This window comes from Hipposideros armiger, unplaced genomic scaffold (genome assembly GCF_001890085.2).
Source record: "Hipposideros armiger isolate ML-2016 unplaced genomic scaffold, ASM189008v1 scaffold_900, whole genome shotgun sequence".
NCBI classification, from domain to species: Eukaryota; Metazoa; Chordata; class Mammalia; order Chiroptera; family Hipposideridae; genus Hipposideros; species Hipposideros armiger.
In genome coordinates, this window is record NW_017732250.1 from 111,959 (window position 1) to 128,824 (window position 16,866).

Here is a 16,866-nt window from a genome sequence, read left to right on the forward strand (position 1 = left end):
TTTATTTTTGTTGATGTTGTGTATCACGTTAATTGATTTGCGGATGTTGAACCACCCTTGCATATTAGGGATGAAACCCACCTGATCATGGTGTACTAAGTATTTTCTTTTGAGTAATTTGTTTGGTAAAACTGAAATATTAGTCTATGATGTTATCATACAAATCTTTGAAAGATTTCACATATTTGTGAAATAGGTTCTTTGGATTGCTAGACATTTTATATTTATATATTCTGATTCCTTGAAATATATTGATTACAAATTACTATATTTAAATAAAAAGGTATAGAAAGCTCTGTTGGAAGGATTTTGATTTGATATACAGAGGAAGTTATATGGTGACTGGCATTAATTTTTTCTCTAGATTTTTCTTTACTAAATTTCTATAATGTGCTGTACACTTTGAATGTTGCTTGATAGTATTTCCCTACCACCCCGATTCTTGGTCACTGTTTTCAGGTTTTCATTCTTGTTTACTTGTGTTATAGAAATAGGCTCATAATTTGTCTCCCTGGCTTCAATCTTTTCCTGTTTCACTACTGCCATAATTATTTTTCGGAAAATAGATTGGACCATGTCAATGTTCTAAAAGGTCTAATGTTCCATATTTTCAAAAGTAGAACATTACGCATAACAATTCTTCACATTCTATTTCTAATGTGTCTTTCCAGCTTCGTCTACTACTGTTCTCGCCCTTCTTCTGTGCTCTTGGCCAAATCCTCCTCTGTGGCTATACCCAAGTGTTTTAAAACATGACGTCCACTTGCATCCTTCCATTATGTTATATATGCTGCTGCTTCTGCCTGAATTGTGTTTCCTTCTGCCTCCTTTCCCACATGATCATCCTTCTGGGTCTTATTTGAATTAATATTTCATCATATTTGAAGCCTTTCCTTGAGCTAACATCCCCATTCTCCCTTAGCCTATCAAAATTAGTTCTATTTAGCAAAACTTGTATTATATGTATTTAGTTCATTTCATCCATGAAGTAATCATTTCATTGTATTAAAGTTGATTGTAAGTCTGTCTCTCCTGGTAAATTATTAACTCAATGAGGACAGGGATCACATCTTTTTTACATTGTTCAGTCCCTAGAGTAGAATTTGAGCCCAGCTGGTTTGTATAACATCATCTATTATGCTTCATTCATGAAGGCATTCATTGAGTATCTGGTCAGTTGAGTCATCAGGTACTTGTTGAGCATCTGCTTTGGACTTAATATTGAATAAGGTGTAGGAAATACAAAAAAAGATGATATGACTTGGCTCCTAACCTTAGGGAACTTTTTATCTGGCTGAAAAGGTAACATTGACACAGCAAAAGTAATTTATATGAGACTGTATGAAAGATATCCTGATTTGAGTAGTACTTATGTAAGTAAATGCTCAAATGGGGCCTTGATAAATAAGTTTTAGATAGTTGAGGGATGGTCTGAATAGAGGCATACATTGGCTAGGATGTTGAAGGGAACTGCCATAAATGCTCTACTGAAAAGTTTATACTTTATCCTGGAAGTAATAGTAAGCAAAATGAAGCTGACAATTTAGGAAAATTAATCTGGTAGGAGAAAGGAGAGATTGAAGGGGAAAAGTCAGGAATCGGGCGGTAATCTGAGCCTGAAGTTGTAAGGGCCTAGACTGAGTAGGTAGGAGTGACAATGAATGAATGATACGAAAACAGGTCACAAGAGAGATTTAGTGACTAGTGGAGAAAGGGAAAGAACTCAAAGATGATTGTAAGGTTAAGAGTTTGAAAACTTGGGGAAATTGTTGTTCTGCTGTCCAACATATGGCACCATTTTTTTTTTGGCCGGGGTATAAATGATTCTTTAAATAAGAGGATGTTAGAACATATAGTTAAGAATTTCCAATAAGCATTTGTAAACAGGGGACTGGAGATTAAAGGACAGGGGAGATCTAATTGTATGGCATTGGGAATCATCATAAGAAGGTGTCATTGGAACTGGGTTAATGCTGTGTTTCTCAAATATTAAGAGTAATTATGCCTAATGTCATTAATTTTGTGGTCTACATCCTTAGTGACTCTAATTCGTGTAATCTTTGCAAATACAGTTTGTGTCTTTATAACCATGTCTGTATACCAATTAGTATAGCTCATTAGGCACATGTGACCTTGATAAAGATCACTGATGCCAAAAGATTTGTTCACCCAAAGCATTATATCTTTCATTAGGAAAATAACTGATTTCAGAAATGTGTGTTCTTACACTGAATTATTTTCAAACTGATGTGACTCTCTTTTATATGCGGCAGTTGGAGGAAATGTGGACTGGAAGCAGATTGCAAGTATTCAGGAATCCATTGGCGAAACCAGCTCTCAAAGTGTTGTTGTTGCTGTTGATAGGTAAGATATTCATTTTATTCCCTTTTCAGATGAGTACTGTTTTAACTCTGTAGCATTTAGATATATTTTGCTCAGTAATAAAAAATTGTTGCCAAAGTAATTTTTCTTAAGTAATGAATATAAGACTATAGAGTGATATGCTGCAATTTCGAGGATGAAGCACCTATAATTTTGCTCTTTAGATCATAGAATGTAGGAAGGAGATAAGCAGTACAAAAATGTAAGTTACAGTACATATTAACGGCCATTAGGGAAATAGAACCTTGATGAAAAAGAACACAAATGTTTTATTTTCTTTATAGATAACATTCCCCCTGCTATCCCTATTTGAAAACAGAGTGTAATTTGTCTTTCTGAGTCCATGATATAGAACTGCATTACGGGCAAAAGGAGGGGATTTGCCGGCAGTTCTCATCATAAGCTTCTTTGGAAAGGACTTGGGAATTGGTTGGTTATATATATATTACCAGGTACTCCTTATTTTTAGTTTGTTTTCCAAAAGAAAACCCATGCTATGGTTTATTTTACGATGGAATATTTAGTTTTTTCAGATTTTAAAAATTCCCAGTATGAAGAATACTATCTAGTGTTCTTTTGAAGATCAGCTTTTTCTGGATGAATGCCCAAAAAATTGAAACTCAACATTTTACAACTTAGATATTAAAATTTTTTTAATTTTTACTTCTGATAGAAACTTTCAAAAATGTAAATATAATATCTACTATATTCTTTTCTTGGTGCTTGGAGACTCATGCTGATCCACTATTTTACTTTGCTTCAGAAATAACTTGTGGTTCTAAGTATAGACAGAACTAGAGTGTCCCCGGCTACTGACTCTGAAGTACTCGGTGGAACTTTTTCCTTGAAAAGAATTCGTAGCATCTACTTGCTGTCCTTTTTGTCACTTGCCTTTATCTTGTGAAGATGGAAGAAAGATGGTGTATCATCTTATACCTACTATATAACTCGAAGGCTTACCATGTCCTTGTTACTTTTCAGAGTGCTTTACTGTATTATTTAATCTTTTGACTACCCTCATGAGATGAGTAATATTATTGTCCTCAATTTACAAGTAAGGGAACTGAGACATGGGATTAAATAACTTGCGCATCCCACAACCAGGGTAATCTGGTCTTTATTTATTTTTTTTAAAGATTTTTATTGGGGAATTGGGGGGATGGGAACAGTGCTGGGGAATTGGGGGAAGGGGAACAGACAAGTTGCTGTCCTTTTTTGTTCTTCAATCTAGTTGTGGAGGATGTTGCTTCACTGGCCCAAGTTGGCACCATCATTACGCTCTTCCCAGGCGAGGCAGATCAGTCGCCGGCTTCTGGACGGCCGCTCGCTGCAGCTGCTGGCCGCTCATGCTGGCTGCTCATGGTGGCTGCTGACTACATACAGTAGCCTATGGCAGCCCACTGCAGCAGGGGCTGCAGCCTACGCCGTTGCCGGCGACTCACGGCAGCCCAGCTCCAGGTTGAGCTGTTGTTCAGCATCTTAGCTGTGGAGGGCAGTGTCACTGGCCCTCATATGTGGGATCCGAACCAGGGCGCTCTGGCGTCCCAAGCCAGCTCTTAACCTTCGCGCCACTCGGCCGGCCCTGGTCTTTATTATTTTGATGACCATTTCCTTCACAGAGAGTTGTGAGAAGTGGAGCCAGAGCATCCACTCCTGCAGGCGGCGTATGTCTGAGTGTGCACTCTGACCTCCCAACTTCCTTGCCTGCGTGTTCAAGTCCCAAGCAGTGTAATGTCTGCCCTTCTTCCAAGTGATTTTCTTGCCTTCTGGAAATTCATCTTCACTGTCATTAGGAGAATCTATTCAGACAGGAGTCAACATTTTACCTATTTTTTCTGTTTCCATAATATACTTTATGTGACCATACTTAGTTGTAATTTATCCAACTATCCACTGTTTGTTGCAGGTAGACATGTCACTCAAATAATATGTCTCTCTGTTTTAAGAATCTATGCTGTTTCAGAGCAGTCTCAGCACAAGTTCTGTCAGTACTTTATCTCAAACTCGTCATCACCGAAGAGTTCCACAAACATAAATTCAGTGTCCAGTTTTATACAGAACCTTAGTATTTAACTTTTAGCTTTTAGTGAAAACATTAAAAGTACATCTTTGATTTATTATAAGATTTATTTTCTTGTGTGGTACATTTTACTTATTAAATTTCTTAATACCTGAGTTTATTTTCATATGCAATATTCTGACTCTAACCTATGAGCGACCTCAGTGAGGTTACCCTGGTATTCAAGACAGGTGAGAGTATTGTCCTGGGAAGGTCTGTACTTGTCCCTGTCCTTAGGCCTGTTCTGAAAAATCTGTTGTAACAAGTATAGGAACTAAACATGAAAAATAAAAATAATTCTTCTTTGCTTAATTGTTTATAGTTTGTTAATCAACAGAAAAATATATGATTCCATTCAAAGCTTTAAGGTGATAAAACTTTCTAATCTCCACCTTCGTATCATTAGAATTTAGGAGAACATCAAGCACTTTAATCTGGAGTACTTGATCCTCCAGGATTTGCTAAACTAAGCCAATTTCATAAGTATTGCCAAACTATGCAGTGACAGTTGGTCCAGGAATGATTTACCTCTAAAAGTTAGTTCTTTAGTGCCGTATTTTTTGTTTTCATTCTTGTTTTTTAATCACACCAGATCTAGCTTTATAAAACTAGCCCATCCCCCACTTGGGCACATCCTGTCACCTTTCAGAAAACACATGCCGCTCATCGCCCACTGCATTTGCTCATAAACATCTGTCAGTTAGGCCTAAGTAATAAATGTTAGCTTTGATATTTTCACTCTGAAAACTTTTTACATGTATAGTAATTTAGTGTGCCTGTTTGTTGCATAGTTTTAAGTCTATTTGATCCAGAATCTGCATGTTTGGTCAACCTCTGTTTTTTTTCATTTCTACATTATTATCGTAATGTGGATGAAGCCATAATCTACCAAAAAATTTTTTTCTATTCATTCCTTCCAGGATATATCTTAATATTAACACACAAGATTCTCATGCTTCAGTCCTTTGCTTTTCATACAAGGAATGTAGAATCCATTTCATAGACTGACTTTGTGAAACGTAGCTCTGCTCTCCTGCCTTAGTATATGAAGGCTCAATTTTAAATGCTTCCACAGACCGCTCGCTGTGCTCTACCATATGGCTTATCTTTAGTGGAGCATTACTAGAAATAGAGTGACCCCTCAGAGGCTACCAAAGTGAGTAGGAAATCGAATGCCAATCCCCAGGATGCATGCTGCCACTGCCTTCCACCGTCACTTCCACCTGTGATTGCTGCTGCTGCTGCTCCTCTGTCCTGTGGCCTTTGTTCTCCATTCTCTGCCTTCAGAGAATTTGCTTATTTCCCCTGTAGTTGCATGTAATCTCCATCTCTGTTCCCATTCCTGACCCCTTCAGCTCTTGCCATTTGCTTCCTTCTCAGTTAAAATTTTTTCCTTGTTTTTTTTCTTTTCCTATTGTTTCTCCTATACTCTTTAGTTTTGACTCTGTTTTTGGTAGTTTTTCTTATAGCCATTGCCTTCTATGAGAATACCTCTAGTTTGAAAAATCATTAAATGACACTTATGCATAGTCTAGCGATTTTCGTTTTTGTTCATGTGAGAGCTTTGCAGAGTCTTTGTATGTTTTAACTTCCAGATCCAATCTAACCACTGGATTAAATGAGGCCTTATTACTCTTATTTTCCCCCCAGATTGTGTTTGCAGCCAGATCTTTGAATTGTTGTTTTGTTCTACTGACAAGAGCAATAAAGGAGATCTTAAGATATTCCTTCAGCAGATGAGATTGAGTTGTTGCCATTGTCAGGTTTTAAGCTGGTTTTCCAGTCTTGTTTTTGTTCCTCATTGCCAGAACACGTAGGCAGACATTCAGGGGCACTAAGGTTAAAACATTATGACATGCTCAGAACACATTTAGATTGTGGTAGCAGGAAAATACTAGAATATATTTAAAGTGCTTAAGTTATGTTTTGCTCAGGTTAAGTGTGAGGCAGTGTAGCATGGTGGTTAAGAGCATAGACCCAGGAGTCTGCCCCTCCTGGTTTGAGTCTTGGCTCCAGCACTTATTAGTTCTGTGACATTGAGGAAATTTTTAAATATCTTTGTGCCTCACTTTCCATGTGTATAGAATTGGAAGTGTAACAGTGCCTACTTCCCAGAGTATTTATTAGTATGAGTGGATATTTATAAAGCACTTAGAATAGTACCCACCTTGTGATTGCTGGTAGCTGTTACTGTTCATATGATTACGTTTATTTCTAAGTTTAATGTTTGACCTTTTCCTGCCTTAAAGCTTTCCTTTTTATCATGCACATCCTGTGGTGTTCATTATAAGTTGAGGAATATTGGTTCATCCTGAAAGTCACATTCAAGCCCTTGGTTACAAGTCCAGAACATGGGTAAAAATGCAGATTTTTAAAAAGAAGGCTAATAGGTTTATGCTGAAGTCTTCTATGAAACTTTAAAACGCAGAAAAAGAGGTTGATGAAGAAGGCTGGGCAAAGCTGAACAGGATAGCTTAACTCTAAACATTTGGATTCCCTAAGGAAAGTTATTTAGCCACTTCGTGGTTATACTGTTAAAGATTATTTGCAAGGTTCTATTAAATGCTGGTAGCTTAACATAAACCAATTTTCTAATCAAATGTACGTTACTTGTACAAATGAAGTAAAAGTTTTCATTTTAAAAACTAACGTTAATACTAGTGTTAACAGTAGTTGATAATCAGAAAAAAATTGAAAAATCTTCTGTTATATAGTATACCAATAACTAGTTTTACGATTAATAATTTCCTTATTTTTAGAGTCTCATATGATACCTATCTAGTGTTTGTAAATTTACTAATAAAATTACAACCATAAATGCTTACTTTAATATGTTATTAAATGCAGAAGAAGAGGGAGGAACATCCAAACTATACTTGTTATTAAGCTATATAATAAAAAATATTCATTTCACTATCTGATATTTTTGTTCCAACAAAAGTAGCTTGTACCTCAGGCCACTACATTTGAATTGATGTAACAGAAGGGAGATTTTACAAAGTTTTGAATCTATTTTTTTTTTCCTTTAGAATATTTACAGGGTCTACAAGGCTAGATGGAAATGCTATTGGTAAGTATGTACATTTATTCCACTTATAAGCTAGCTTTTTTGGCTAAAAGACTTGAAAATTATGCTAAAACATTGTACATCTATTTATATTTTAGTGGATTTTGTCCGTTGGCTCTGTGCTGTGTCTATGGATGAATTACTTTCCACTACACATCCAAGAATGTTTAGTCTACAAAAAATAGTAGAAATATCATATTATAACATGGGAAGAATAAGATTGCAGTGGTCTCGAATTTGGGAAGTTATTGGAGATCATTTTAATAAGGTATTTGAATAATTATAGGATTTGCTTACATTTGTATTATTGTCTAAAATTTTCTTATAATCTAATTGAGACTGTTTTTCTTTCCAAGCAGTGTTTTTTTAATTACATTTCTATAATCAAATTTAGAAAACCCTTTGAGTCCTGTTTTTCTTTAGCTCTAGATTTTAAGAATTTAGTTAAAATAATGTTAGTCTTGATGAGAAATATTGTTATCACCTAGTGTCTTTATGTATAATCTTAGGATTTATGTATCTATGCTATTAGTGATATACTTTTTCTAAAACAAAAATAAAAAATTACAGCTTTTCTCTGCTGGTATTAGCACCCTGTATTTCTGTTGCATTGCAGGTTGGCTGTAATCCTAATGAAGATGTAGCTATTTTTGCGGTAGACTCTTTAAGGCAGTTGTCTATGAAGTTCTTAGAGAAAGGGGAGCTTGCTAATTTCAGATTCCAGAAGGATTTCTTAAGACCTTTTGAACATATAATGAAACGGAACAGGTATGTTGAATTGCTTAATATCAGAAAAATATCTTATTATTCGATTTTCCACAGCAGGGGGAAAGCAGAAGAAGGGAAAGAAAACCGATGCGTTCTATCGGTATGCACACCCAAGCGATTATGTTCATATTTTAGGTCTCCAACAATTCGAGATATGGTGGTGCGGTGTATAGCACAGATGGTGAATTCTCAAGCTGCTAACATTCGGTCTGGATGGAAGAACATTTTCTCTGTATTTCACCTAGCTGCATCTGATCAAGACGAAAGCATAGTGGAACTTGCATTCCAAACAACAGGGCACATTGTCAGTGAGTATTCTTTTAGCTATGTTTAAGTTAAAAACAAAAATGGTAATGTGTTCAGAGGGTAATTCAAGTGTACCATTATGGGCCTATTATAGTTTTTAAGTTTACCAAGTTTGCCTATAGGAGAGTAAATAATGATATTATTGTTAACATTATATTGTTATATGGCAAGCACTGTAAGCGGTTTGCATGTGTTTTCTTCCGTCTTCACAACAACTCTATGAGCTAAGTATCTTTAGCAATCCTGCTTTCTTTAATAGATTAGGAAACTCAGGCCCAGTAAGGGTAAGTAATTTGCCTCAGGGCTCAGAACTAGTGAGTGATGGAGTTGGGATTCAAAGCCACCGAGTCTTAAGGAAAAGCCTTTGTTTTTGACCACTTCTACTCCACAGCCTCCTTTGACTTTAAGGGAGAATGAAATACTAAAGATGTAAATTAAACCTGGCTAGAAGATGATAATGAGGACCATCATCAACATCAAGAAAAGTGACATCACAGCTGTCATTTATTGAGTGTTTGCTTGAATTGACTGTTGTGCTGAGCACTTACTACTTACATTGTTTAGTGCTGGCAGCTATTCCGTGGGTATTCTTTTCATTTTACATATTGAGCAACTGAGATACAGAGAGATTAAATGTAATTTTGTAGATTCACTCACCAACTGTTGATTCAGTACCTACTGTGTACCAGTCACTCTATTAGGTGCTGAGTTCATAGTATAAACACGTCACAGACCTGTTTCTCTGTCTCTGCTCAAGTAAGTGGTCATGACAGACTTGAACCCATGTCTGTTGGACATCAAAACCCTTAACTTCAGGAAGTATACATTTCATCTAGAGGTTGATGTGTTTTTTGGTACAATTAAGAATAATTGAAAAATTATTTGATAATTTTTCTCTTTTTTAGCCCTTGTGTTTGAAAAACACTTTCCAGCGACCATTGATTCTTTCCAGGATGCAGTGAAGTGTTTGTCTGAATTTGCATGCAATGCAGCTTTCCCAGACACAAGTATGGAAGCAATTCGACTTATTCGCCATTGTGCAAAATATGTGTCTGATAGACCTCAGGTATAGTGTTGTTTAGTAACCAGAATTTACTGAGTATTCATTTCTTGTCTGACATACAAGTTTTTTTGGAAATTGAGAAGTTATGAAAAACCCAAAAGTTATCTGAGCTTGATTCTGAGTTATAATGGGTAGTGATGATAGCTGAAGTTTACTGAAGGGATCAGGTCTTTTTCTGAGTGTTTCACATGTATTAACTTGTTGAATCCGCATGACAATTTTATGAGATAGGTCGTGTTAGAGCCCCATACAGGTAAGGAATCTGAGGCACAGAGAAGTTTTAAAATGTGTCTGTAATTTCAGAGCTAACAAAGGAGACCTAGGTTATGAACCCAGGCCTGGGCTTTTAGCGATTCTGTACTTTTTTTTCCCTGTCGCGCTCTGCAGTACTAAAGTTGACTGTCTTGGATGAGTGTGGGCTTAAGTTCTGAAGTGACAGGTGGAATTGGCAACCTGGCTGCCACCTTTAACTTGCATGTCCGAGTCTGTCTTTGTAACTATCATAAGGACACGTGTGAAGCGTTAATAGGTTTGGTACTAAGATTTTTACTACACACTGACATGGAGCTATGGGGTGCTTAGTACATGTCCATACATCTACTTATTTGACCTTCCCACCTCCCCAGTGTAGTTAGTGTGGCTGCATGGTGTCATAACCATGTAAATAAAAGCGAAGCCTGACTAACGTGGTTAATAACGCAGAAAGCTGGAAGCAGATAAAGCTAAAAACAGCTTTTGGATTCTAGTCAGTTCTCTTTATAGGCCATTACAATCTCCACCTTTTTATAAATTATTGTGGTTTATCACATTGTTCACTTTTGATTTATAGAACATTTGAAAAAGTTTTGGAGACATAATATGCTTCCTGTACAGGTATTGTGTTTTGCCTCTAAAAAACCTGTCTTTCTTCTTCAAGGCTTTCAAGGAATACACAAGCGATGATATGAATGTGGCACCCGAAGACAGGGTGTGGGTACGAGGATGGTTCCCAATCCTCTTCGAGTTATCCTGTATCATCAATAGATGCAAATTAGATGTAAGAACCAGGTAACAATCAGTATTTGTAATTAAAATTTTGTAAGGCGTATTTTGACTTTAGTCAAATTAACTTTTCTTATGTGAACACATGTTCGATAGTAAAAGGCCACAGATCATGTATTTTATCCAATATAGCAATTGTTAGATAGGCAGATTTTAAAATACGTTAAAAAGAACAATGATAAAAATGGAACTACATTAGTTTTCCTTAAAATTTTATTATGACATACTTTGAGCTTTAGCTTTTATGTTAATTTAGTATTTTACACATTGTCTTTTCATACATTTCCAATCAGAAGTACAATAGAAGTTAGTGGCAAAATTTATTTTATTTCCTGATGAATGATAGAAGAATTTCCTAATTGCTTCCTTGATGGGTTTTAGGTAAAGAACCATTTCTCTTTGAAGACTGCTCAGTAACATAGTTTTGAATAATACAGGTCTACTAAAAAAATTTTAAACTCTCCCCAAGATGTCTCAATAAAAGATCTATGAACATATAGTCTATTTGTAAAGAAACTGTTACGGATATAATTAACCACACAAGCTCAACATAACGCTTCTCCTGCTGTAGCTCATGTCACTCCCATAGAACAGGTTTTTTCACCATTATTGACTGCTAGAGTGAAACGGCCAACTTGCATATCCAAATATCTGTCAGTAAGTGTTTAGGTACATCATGAGTTCAGTTTTATGTTAAAAATCCCTATTTTAATTATCCCATTTTCTTTTTAGGGAGAGTCATTAGTCATTTGGACAATTGGAGTTTTTTTAAATCAGAAAGGTGGTACAGATTTGTAACAAATCAGTGACAGAAATGTAATGACAGAATGAACCTCTCCTTCCTCCCTTACGCCAGAACCACCCCCACCCCCATCCAAGGTCAAGTTTGATTCATTTCCTAAGAAACGTCTCGTTTTTATAGTATTATTGACTATAACAGTAAACTCTGTGAAATAGATAAGTCATCCAAAGTAGGACTCAAGCCTTGGGAATTTGTCAGAGAATTTAGTAACCTCAAGAACGTTGCACATCATCTTATTTTGTATTTGGGCATTGAGGATCGTTTGTCAGTGGACCTGCTAGAACTTGATAAAATTCAAAATAGCCCCCAACTCATAAAAATTTGAATTATTTAGATTCACCCCTTTTAAATGTCCAGCCACCTCAGTGGAGCAACTAACTGGTCACGACTGACAAGTTACGTAAACTCAACATCCCGTCCCTGCCCTTGTTTATTCGTAGAAATCTATTTGATGAGAGACCTGCCTGCTTTCTTAGCCTGTCCTTATTTGGGACCACGCCTCTGTGCTCCTCACCATCTTATATTCAGATTACAGATGGGTTCCAGTTATTAGAGAGAAGAGAAAATACATGTCCTAGTTAGGAAAGGAGAGGGAAGATATGAGTAAACTGTTAAGTGATGGCTTTCATTTTCTTACTTCCTCTAAGGATATGTAAGGGCTGTTATTTAGATTACATTTAAAATGTAACACTATGATTTATATAACACACTAGTTACAAAACACTTTCACATGCATTCACATTTGATTCTCTCAAAATTCTGTAGATTTAGGGTTAAATAATCAACCTGGAAGGGCCGGCCGAGTGGCTCAGTTGGTTAAGAGCTCGCTCAAGAGTTTGAGCTCTGAGCAACAGCGGTTCGAGTCCAGCCTGAGCTGAGCAGCCGCTGAGCTGCCAACAGGTAGCAGGATGGCTCAGCTTAAAAAAAAAAAAACAAAAAACAAAACAACAACAAATAATCAACCTGGAGTCCCAAATATTCTTTTTCTGTGCACCAGCAACTTAAATACAGCTGCACCAGCAACTTAAATACAGCTTTAAAAACGACTTCTTCAATAGTAAAAATCCTCGGAAACCTCTATAGATCTGTGTTTGCTTTGGGGCCTAAAAGAAACAGGATTCCCACATCCCCTTATCTTCAGTCGTGGAAGTTAGCATCCCATGACTTGGAGTGAAAGGAAATGGGACTTGAGCTTGGGAGTGGAGGAGAGGGAGCCTTGAACCATGTAGGGGGAGCGTGTAGTTCTGACACGGTTCTCCTGGGAGAGATTGTATTTCTTCCACAGGAGTTTCTTCCTAGTTTCTTTACTTCTGCTTATTTTACACATTAGGTATATTACGGATCAAATCAACTGTTATGAATTTGATGTAGGGCTGAACTAGCATAATGTTATTTTAACTACCATAATGTTATTTCATACATTCATTTAGCAAATATTTGTTTCAGGCCTATTATGTACCAGGTGGGTGCTAGGCCCTGGGGTAGCATACTAGCAATGAGCTAGACTGTGTACCAGTCCTTAAGGAGCCTTTCAAAGAAAATTGTGTTCTGCCTTACCATCAGACTTTTAGAAATAGAAACCTTTTCTAAATTTAGGATACCTATATTTTGCCAGATGAAAGTAACCTGTAGAGAAAAGATCAAGAAAAAAGAAGGTAGTATTCGAGAAATATAATCAGGAATCAGAAAGGCAGTTTTGAATTTTAGTTTCAACACTTACTCAGAGAGAGTGAATGTGATACTCAGCACTTCGTTCTTTCAGCAAATCCTTGCTGTATGTATGCCTCTCAGGTGACAAGCATTGCTCTGTGCCTGGGATAGAGCAGGAAACAGACACAGGCCCCTGCCCACATGAATGTCGTAGCGGGTTCATTTTATAAATCCTTTTGTTTGAGGATACTATATGAACAAGTATAGTGTTGGCTAAAAATTCCTATAACTCTTTGAAAAAGATTTTCTAAAATCTAATTTTTACTTGTTTTTAGGCTAATTGTTGATATACTTTATTCCTTGGCCACAGTGCCACAAAATTAATACTCACTAAAAGGGTAATCTTTCTCAATCTGTAATTTCCTTTACAATTTTTAAATGCTGGATGATGGGGTGGGAGTGGAGGAAAAGTAAAATAAAGAAAAAAGTTGAAGGTTAAGGCCTTTGAAGTTTTTTCCTAAATGATGCATCCTAAAGAAAGCTGTATAACAATTTAAAATTCTTCAAACTCAGTATTATGTGTTAGTTTAAAACAAGCTTTAAATTTTGTTTTCTGTAGCTTTGTGACCTATAAAAATTTTAGGAGGGGGATTCTGATGTGGAATGCTTTTTTTGTATTATAGCTTTCCTAATTGTGTTCTGTCATCTTAGGGGTTTAACAGTAATGTTTGAAATAATGAAAACTTATGGCCACACTTATGAAAAACACTGGTGGCAGGATTTATTTAGAATTGTTTTCAGAATCTTTGACAACATGAAATTGCCAGAACAGCAGACAGAGGTAAGAGAACATAAAATTTTCATTTAATATAGTCATGTTAAGAGGTTCTTAATATTTCCGCTGATATATTTCAGTATTTCAAATTTGGTACATTGCACAGAAGAAGTTTCTAGAAAAATTTTCCTTAAGACATGAAAACAAATTGTATGTCTTTATAAACAAGAACGCTATTTGAGGATAGAACTGAGTTAATGAATTAATTGGTTTTTTTGTTTTCAATGCTTTTGTTGACTTCCAGTTTCTTTTCCTCATTTTAATATTGTCACAACTAGAAGCACCAGTACCTTTCTTTAGTATTTATAGTGACTTCTTATTCTGAATTAAATAAAGAATGCATAGTGATACGTAGTTTTCTAAAGTTCAAAGTCTTTTACTACAAACTAATTATAATACGCATTTCAGTAAGTGTGGGAGAGCTTCAGTTTTTCTCATTTTGTCCTATATAGTTGTATTAAATGCAGGCTTTGGGGGCTCCCTGACCTGCCCAAAGTTTTACTTTAGATCTGCAATTTTTATATCTATAGGTAGACTCATATTACGAACATTAAGTAGACATGTATGCACTGGCGCAAAACTGTACATATATAAACTATCAGTCCGGATTAGTGCTTTATGCATTTGAGATAAAGAAATGACTTACACTTACTTTGTATGGCTCTTTTTGCCTTCTATGGTGTTTTCAATTAACCATACTTTATTAAAGTCAGTTCAATTTTAAAGGTACGCTAACCCCACTTGAATAAACTCTTATCTTTTCCTTCCTCTTTATTTCTTTTTCATGTTCGGTCATATGCTGGACCAAGGCCTGCTGTTAGTGTTCATGCATATTTTTTGCAAAGTCATAATGCTAATAGCAAGATAATGCAGTGATAGTTTTTTACAATCAAAACAAACATCACAAAAAACAGTTACATTATTTTATACATATATAGTTATGGGATAAAGGAGAAAATAGATAATAAGTATTAACTTGAGGTGAATGTAATATTCTAGAGAGAAGTAAGTGGTCTGAAAGGAATAAGGACAGGCTTACATTTTACATATGCAAACTTATTTCTTTAATTCTAGTAGCTGATGAATAGTCTAACCTTCGTTTAACGACTTTTTCCCCTAGAAAGCTGAGTGGATGACAACAACTTGTAACCATGCACTTTATGCTATCTGTGATGTATTTACCCAGTACTTAGAAGTGCTCAGTGATGTACTTTTGGATGATATTTTTGCCCAGCTGTACTGGTGTGTGCAGCAAGGTAGGTCTGTACCAGAAAAGTGACACAAAGTGTTAAATGTGACCCTGGGAATATATAAATGAATTGCTCTTTTCTTTTCTAGACAATGAGCAGTTAGCACGATCTGGTACAAACTGCTTAGAGAATGTTGTGATTCTGAATGGTGAAAAATTTACCCTAGAAATCTGGGATAAAACTTGTAACTGCACACTGGATATCTTCAAAACTACAATCCCACATGCGTAAGATTTTATACAACTTTATATTTATGTATTGAATGATGGACATAAAAGGTTTGATAGTAACTAGTGACTCCTCATAACAGAAATCCTTTATAAGATCTCAGTGTTCCATGAATTTGTATTTATTGTAAATCAAACTCAACAAATATATGAATTAAATTCTTTATAAACCAAAACCTTTAGTGTGATCTTCCAAAGTTGGGGTTATAATGACATGATTCCTCTTCTATAAGGCTTTATTTATCTAGACTAAACCAAGCAGTGGTTTCGAATTGGAAAAAAACCCTCAACATACATTCAGTTACTGTAGATTTAATCTAAGGAAATTTTATTTGCAAATATTAGATTTTACAGTTAATTGTCATCTTTTTCTAAGGGCTAAGTTTGGAATTGAATTGTAGAGAAGGAGTTCTTGTCCATGGGGAAACTAAGACACACCTGTTTCCCCAAAAATAAGCCCTAGCTGGAAAATAAGCCGTAGCATAATTTTAGGTGCCAAAATATGGCACCTTGGCATACTGAATATTTTAAGCTGAAGGAGTTTGTGGAAAAGGCACCCTTCTCGCTGAAACACGTCATAAAACCCTCATGTGAGGGGTGCGTGCCCTCCATATCCTGGAGGAATAATCATGCTACTGTTTATTCTCTGGCTAGATCTTATTTTGGGGGAAACACAGCAGTCTGTCTAAATGACTCTCATAACACCTGCATTATTTGTAGGACAGACTTGAATTTACTTCCCAGCTCACCCTTGCAGGCTCTCTAACCTGCACAGTTTTGCCTTAGAGCTACAATTTTTAAATCTACTTAATAAAATGCTTTAAATTGTACCTAAATGCACTGGCATAAAACTGTATACAGAAACTATGAGTCCACCTTTTTTAAGCATCATAAACTTTTTCTTGACGTGAGTTAAATATGCTTGTGCTGTTATGATTCCCCCTTGTGAATATCCTAATCAGTTGGAGGTCAGACAACAGGAACACATCCCTGGGAAAGCAGTCTCTAAGTAGGACTACACGAAAAGCACACAAAAGAATCCCCTTGGCCCATTTATAATTACTTGACGATTTTTCATATTTTTTTGGTGCACATTTTGTTGAATCAGTGTAACTGACAAATGTTCCATTTTTGTCAGAGTTTATCTATGGCCCCTATAGTATGAATTCTTGCCTAGCTATTCTCCCTGTGAAGTCTATAAAAACCAGTCGGACTGAACGGTTATTTTTTTTTCTTAGAACTGCTTCTGTTTTAATTCATTGAATGTATATACTCAGGATAAGACATGTGATCTTAGGTATTATTTAATAAGCATCTCTTAATAGTATATATCTGTACCAGAGTTCTTTCCATATTGAACTGAAGCAAAGTATTTACTACCTATCTGCCCTATTGATTCCCCAGGAGTGCCTGCTT

At 36.0% G+C, this 16,866-nt stretch overlaps 1 protein-coding gene across 1 annotated transcript in view; it reads left to right on the forward strand.

Annotated features, from left to right (window-relative positions):
* Positions 1-16,866, forward strand: part of ARFGEF1 (ARF guanine nucleotide exchange factor 1) — a 111,625-nt gene that overhangs the window by 81,086 nt on the left and 13,673 nt on the right. The window contains exons 23-32 of the mRNA XM_019630307.1: positions 2,274-2,364; positions 7,471-7,511; positions 7,607-7,776; positions 8,125-8,276; positions 8,412-8,584; positions 9,488-9,648; positions 10,562-10,692; positions 13,850-13,979; positions 15,094-15,229; positions 15,312-15,450. Coding sequence (XP_019485852.1) covers positions 2,274-2,364; positions 7,471-7,511; positions 7,607-7,776; positions 8,125-8,276; positions 8,412-8,584; positions 9,488-9,648; positions 10,562-10,692; positions 13,850-13,979; positions 15,094-15,229; positions 15,312-15,450 — 1,324 coding nt within the window. The remainder of the gene's footprint in view (positions 1-2,273; positions 2,365-7,470; positions 7,512-7,606; positions 7,777-8,124; positions 8,277-8,411; positions 8,585-9,487; positions 9,649-10,561; positions 10,693-13,849; positions 13,980-15,093; positions 15,230-15,311; positions 15,451-16,866) is intronic.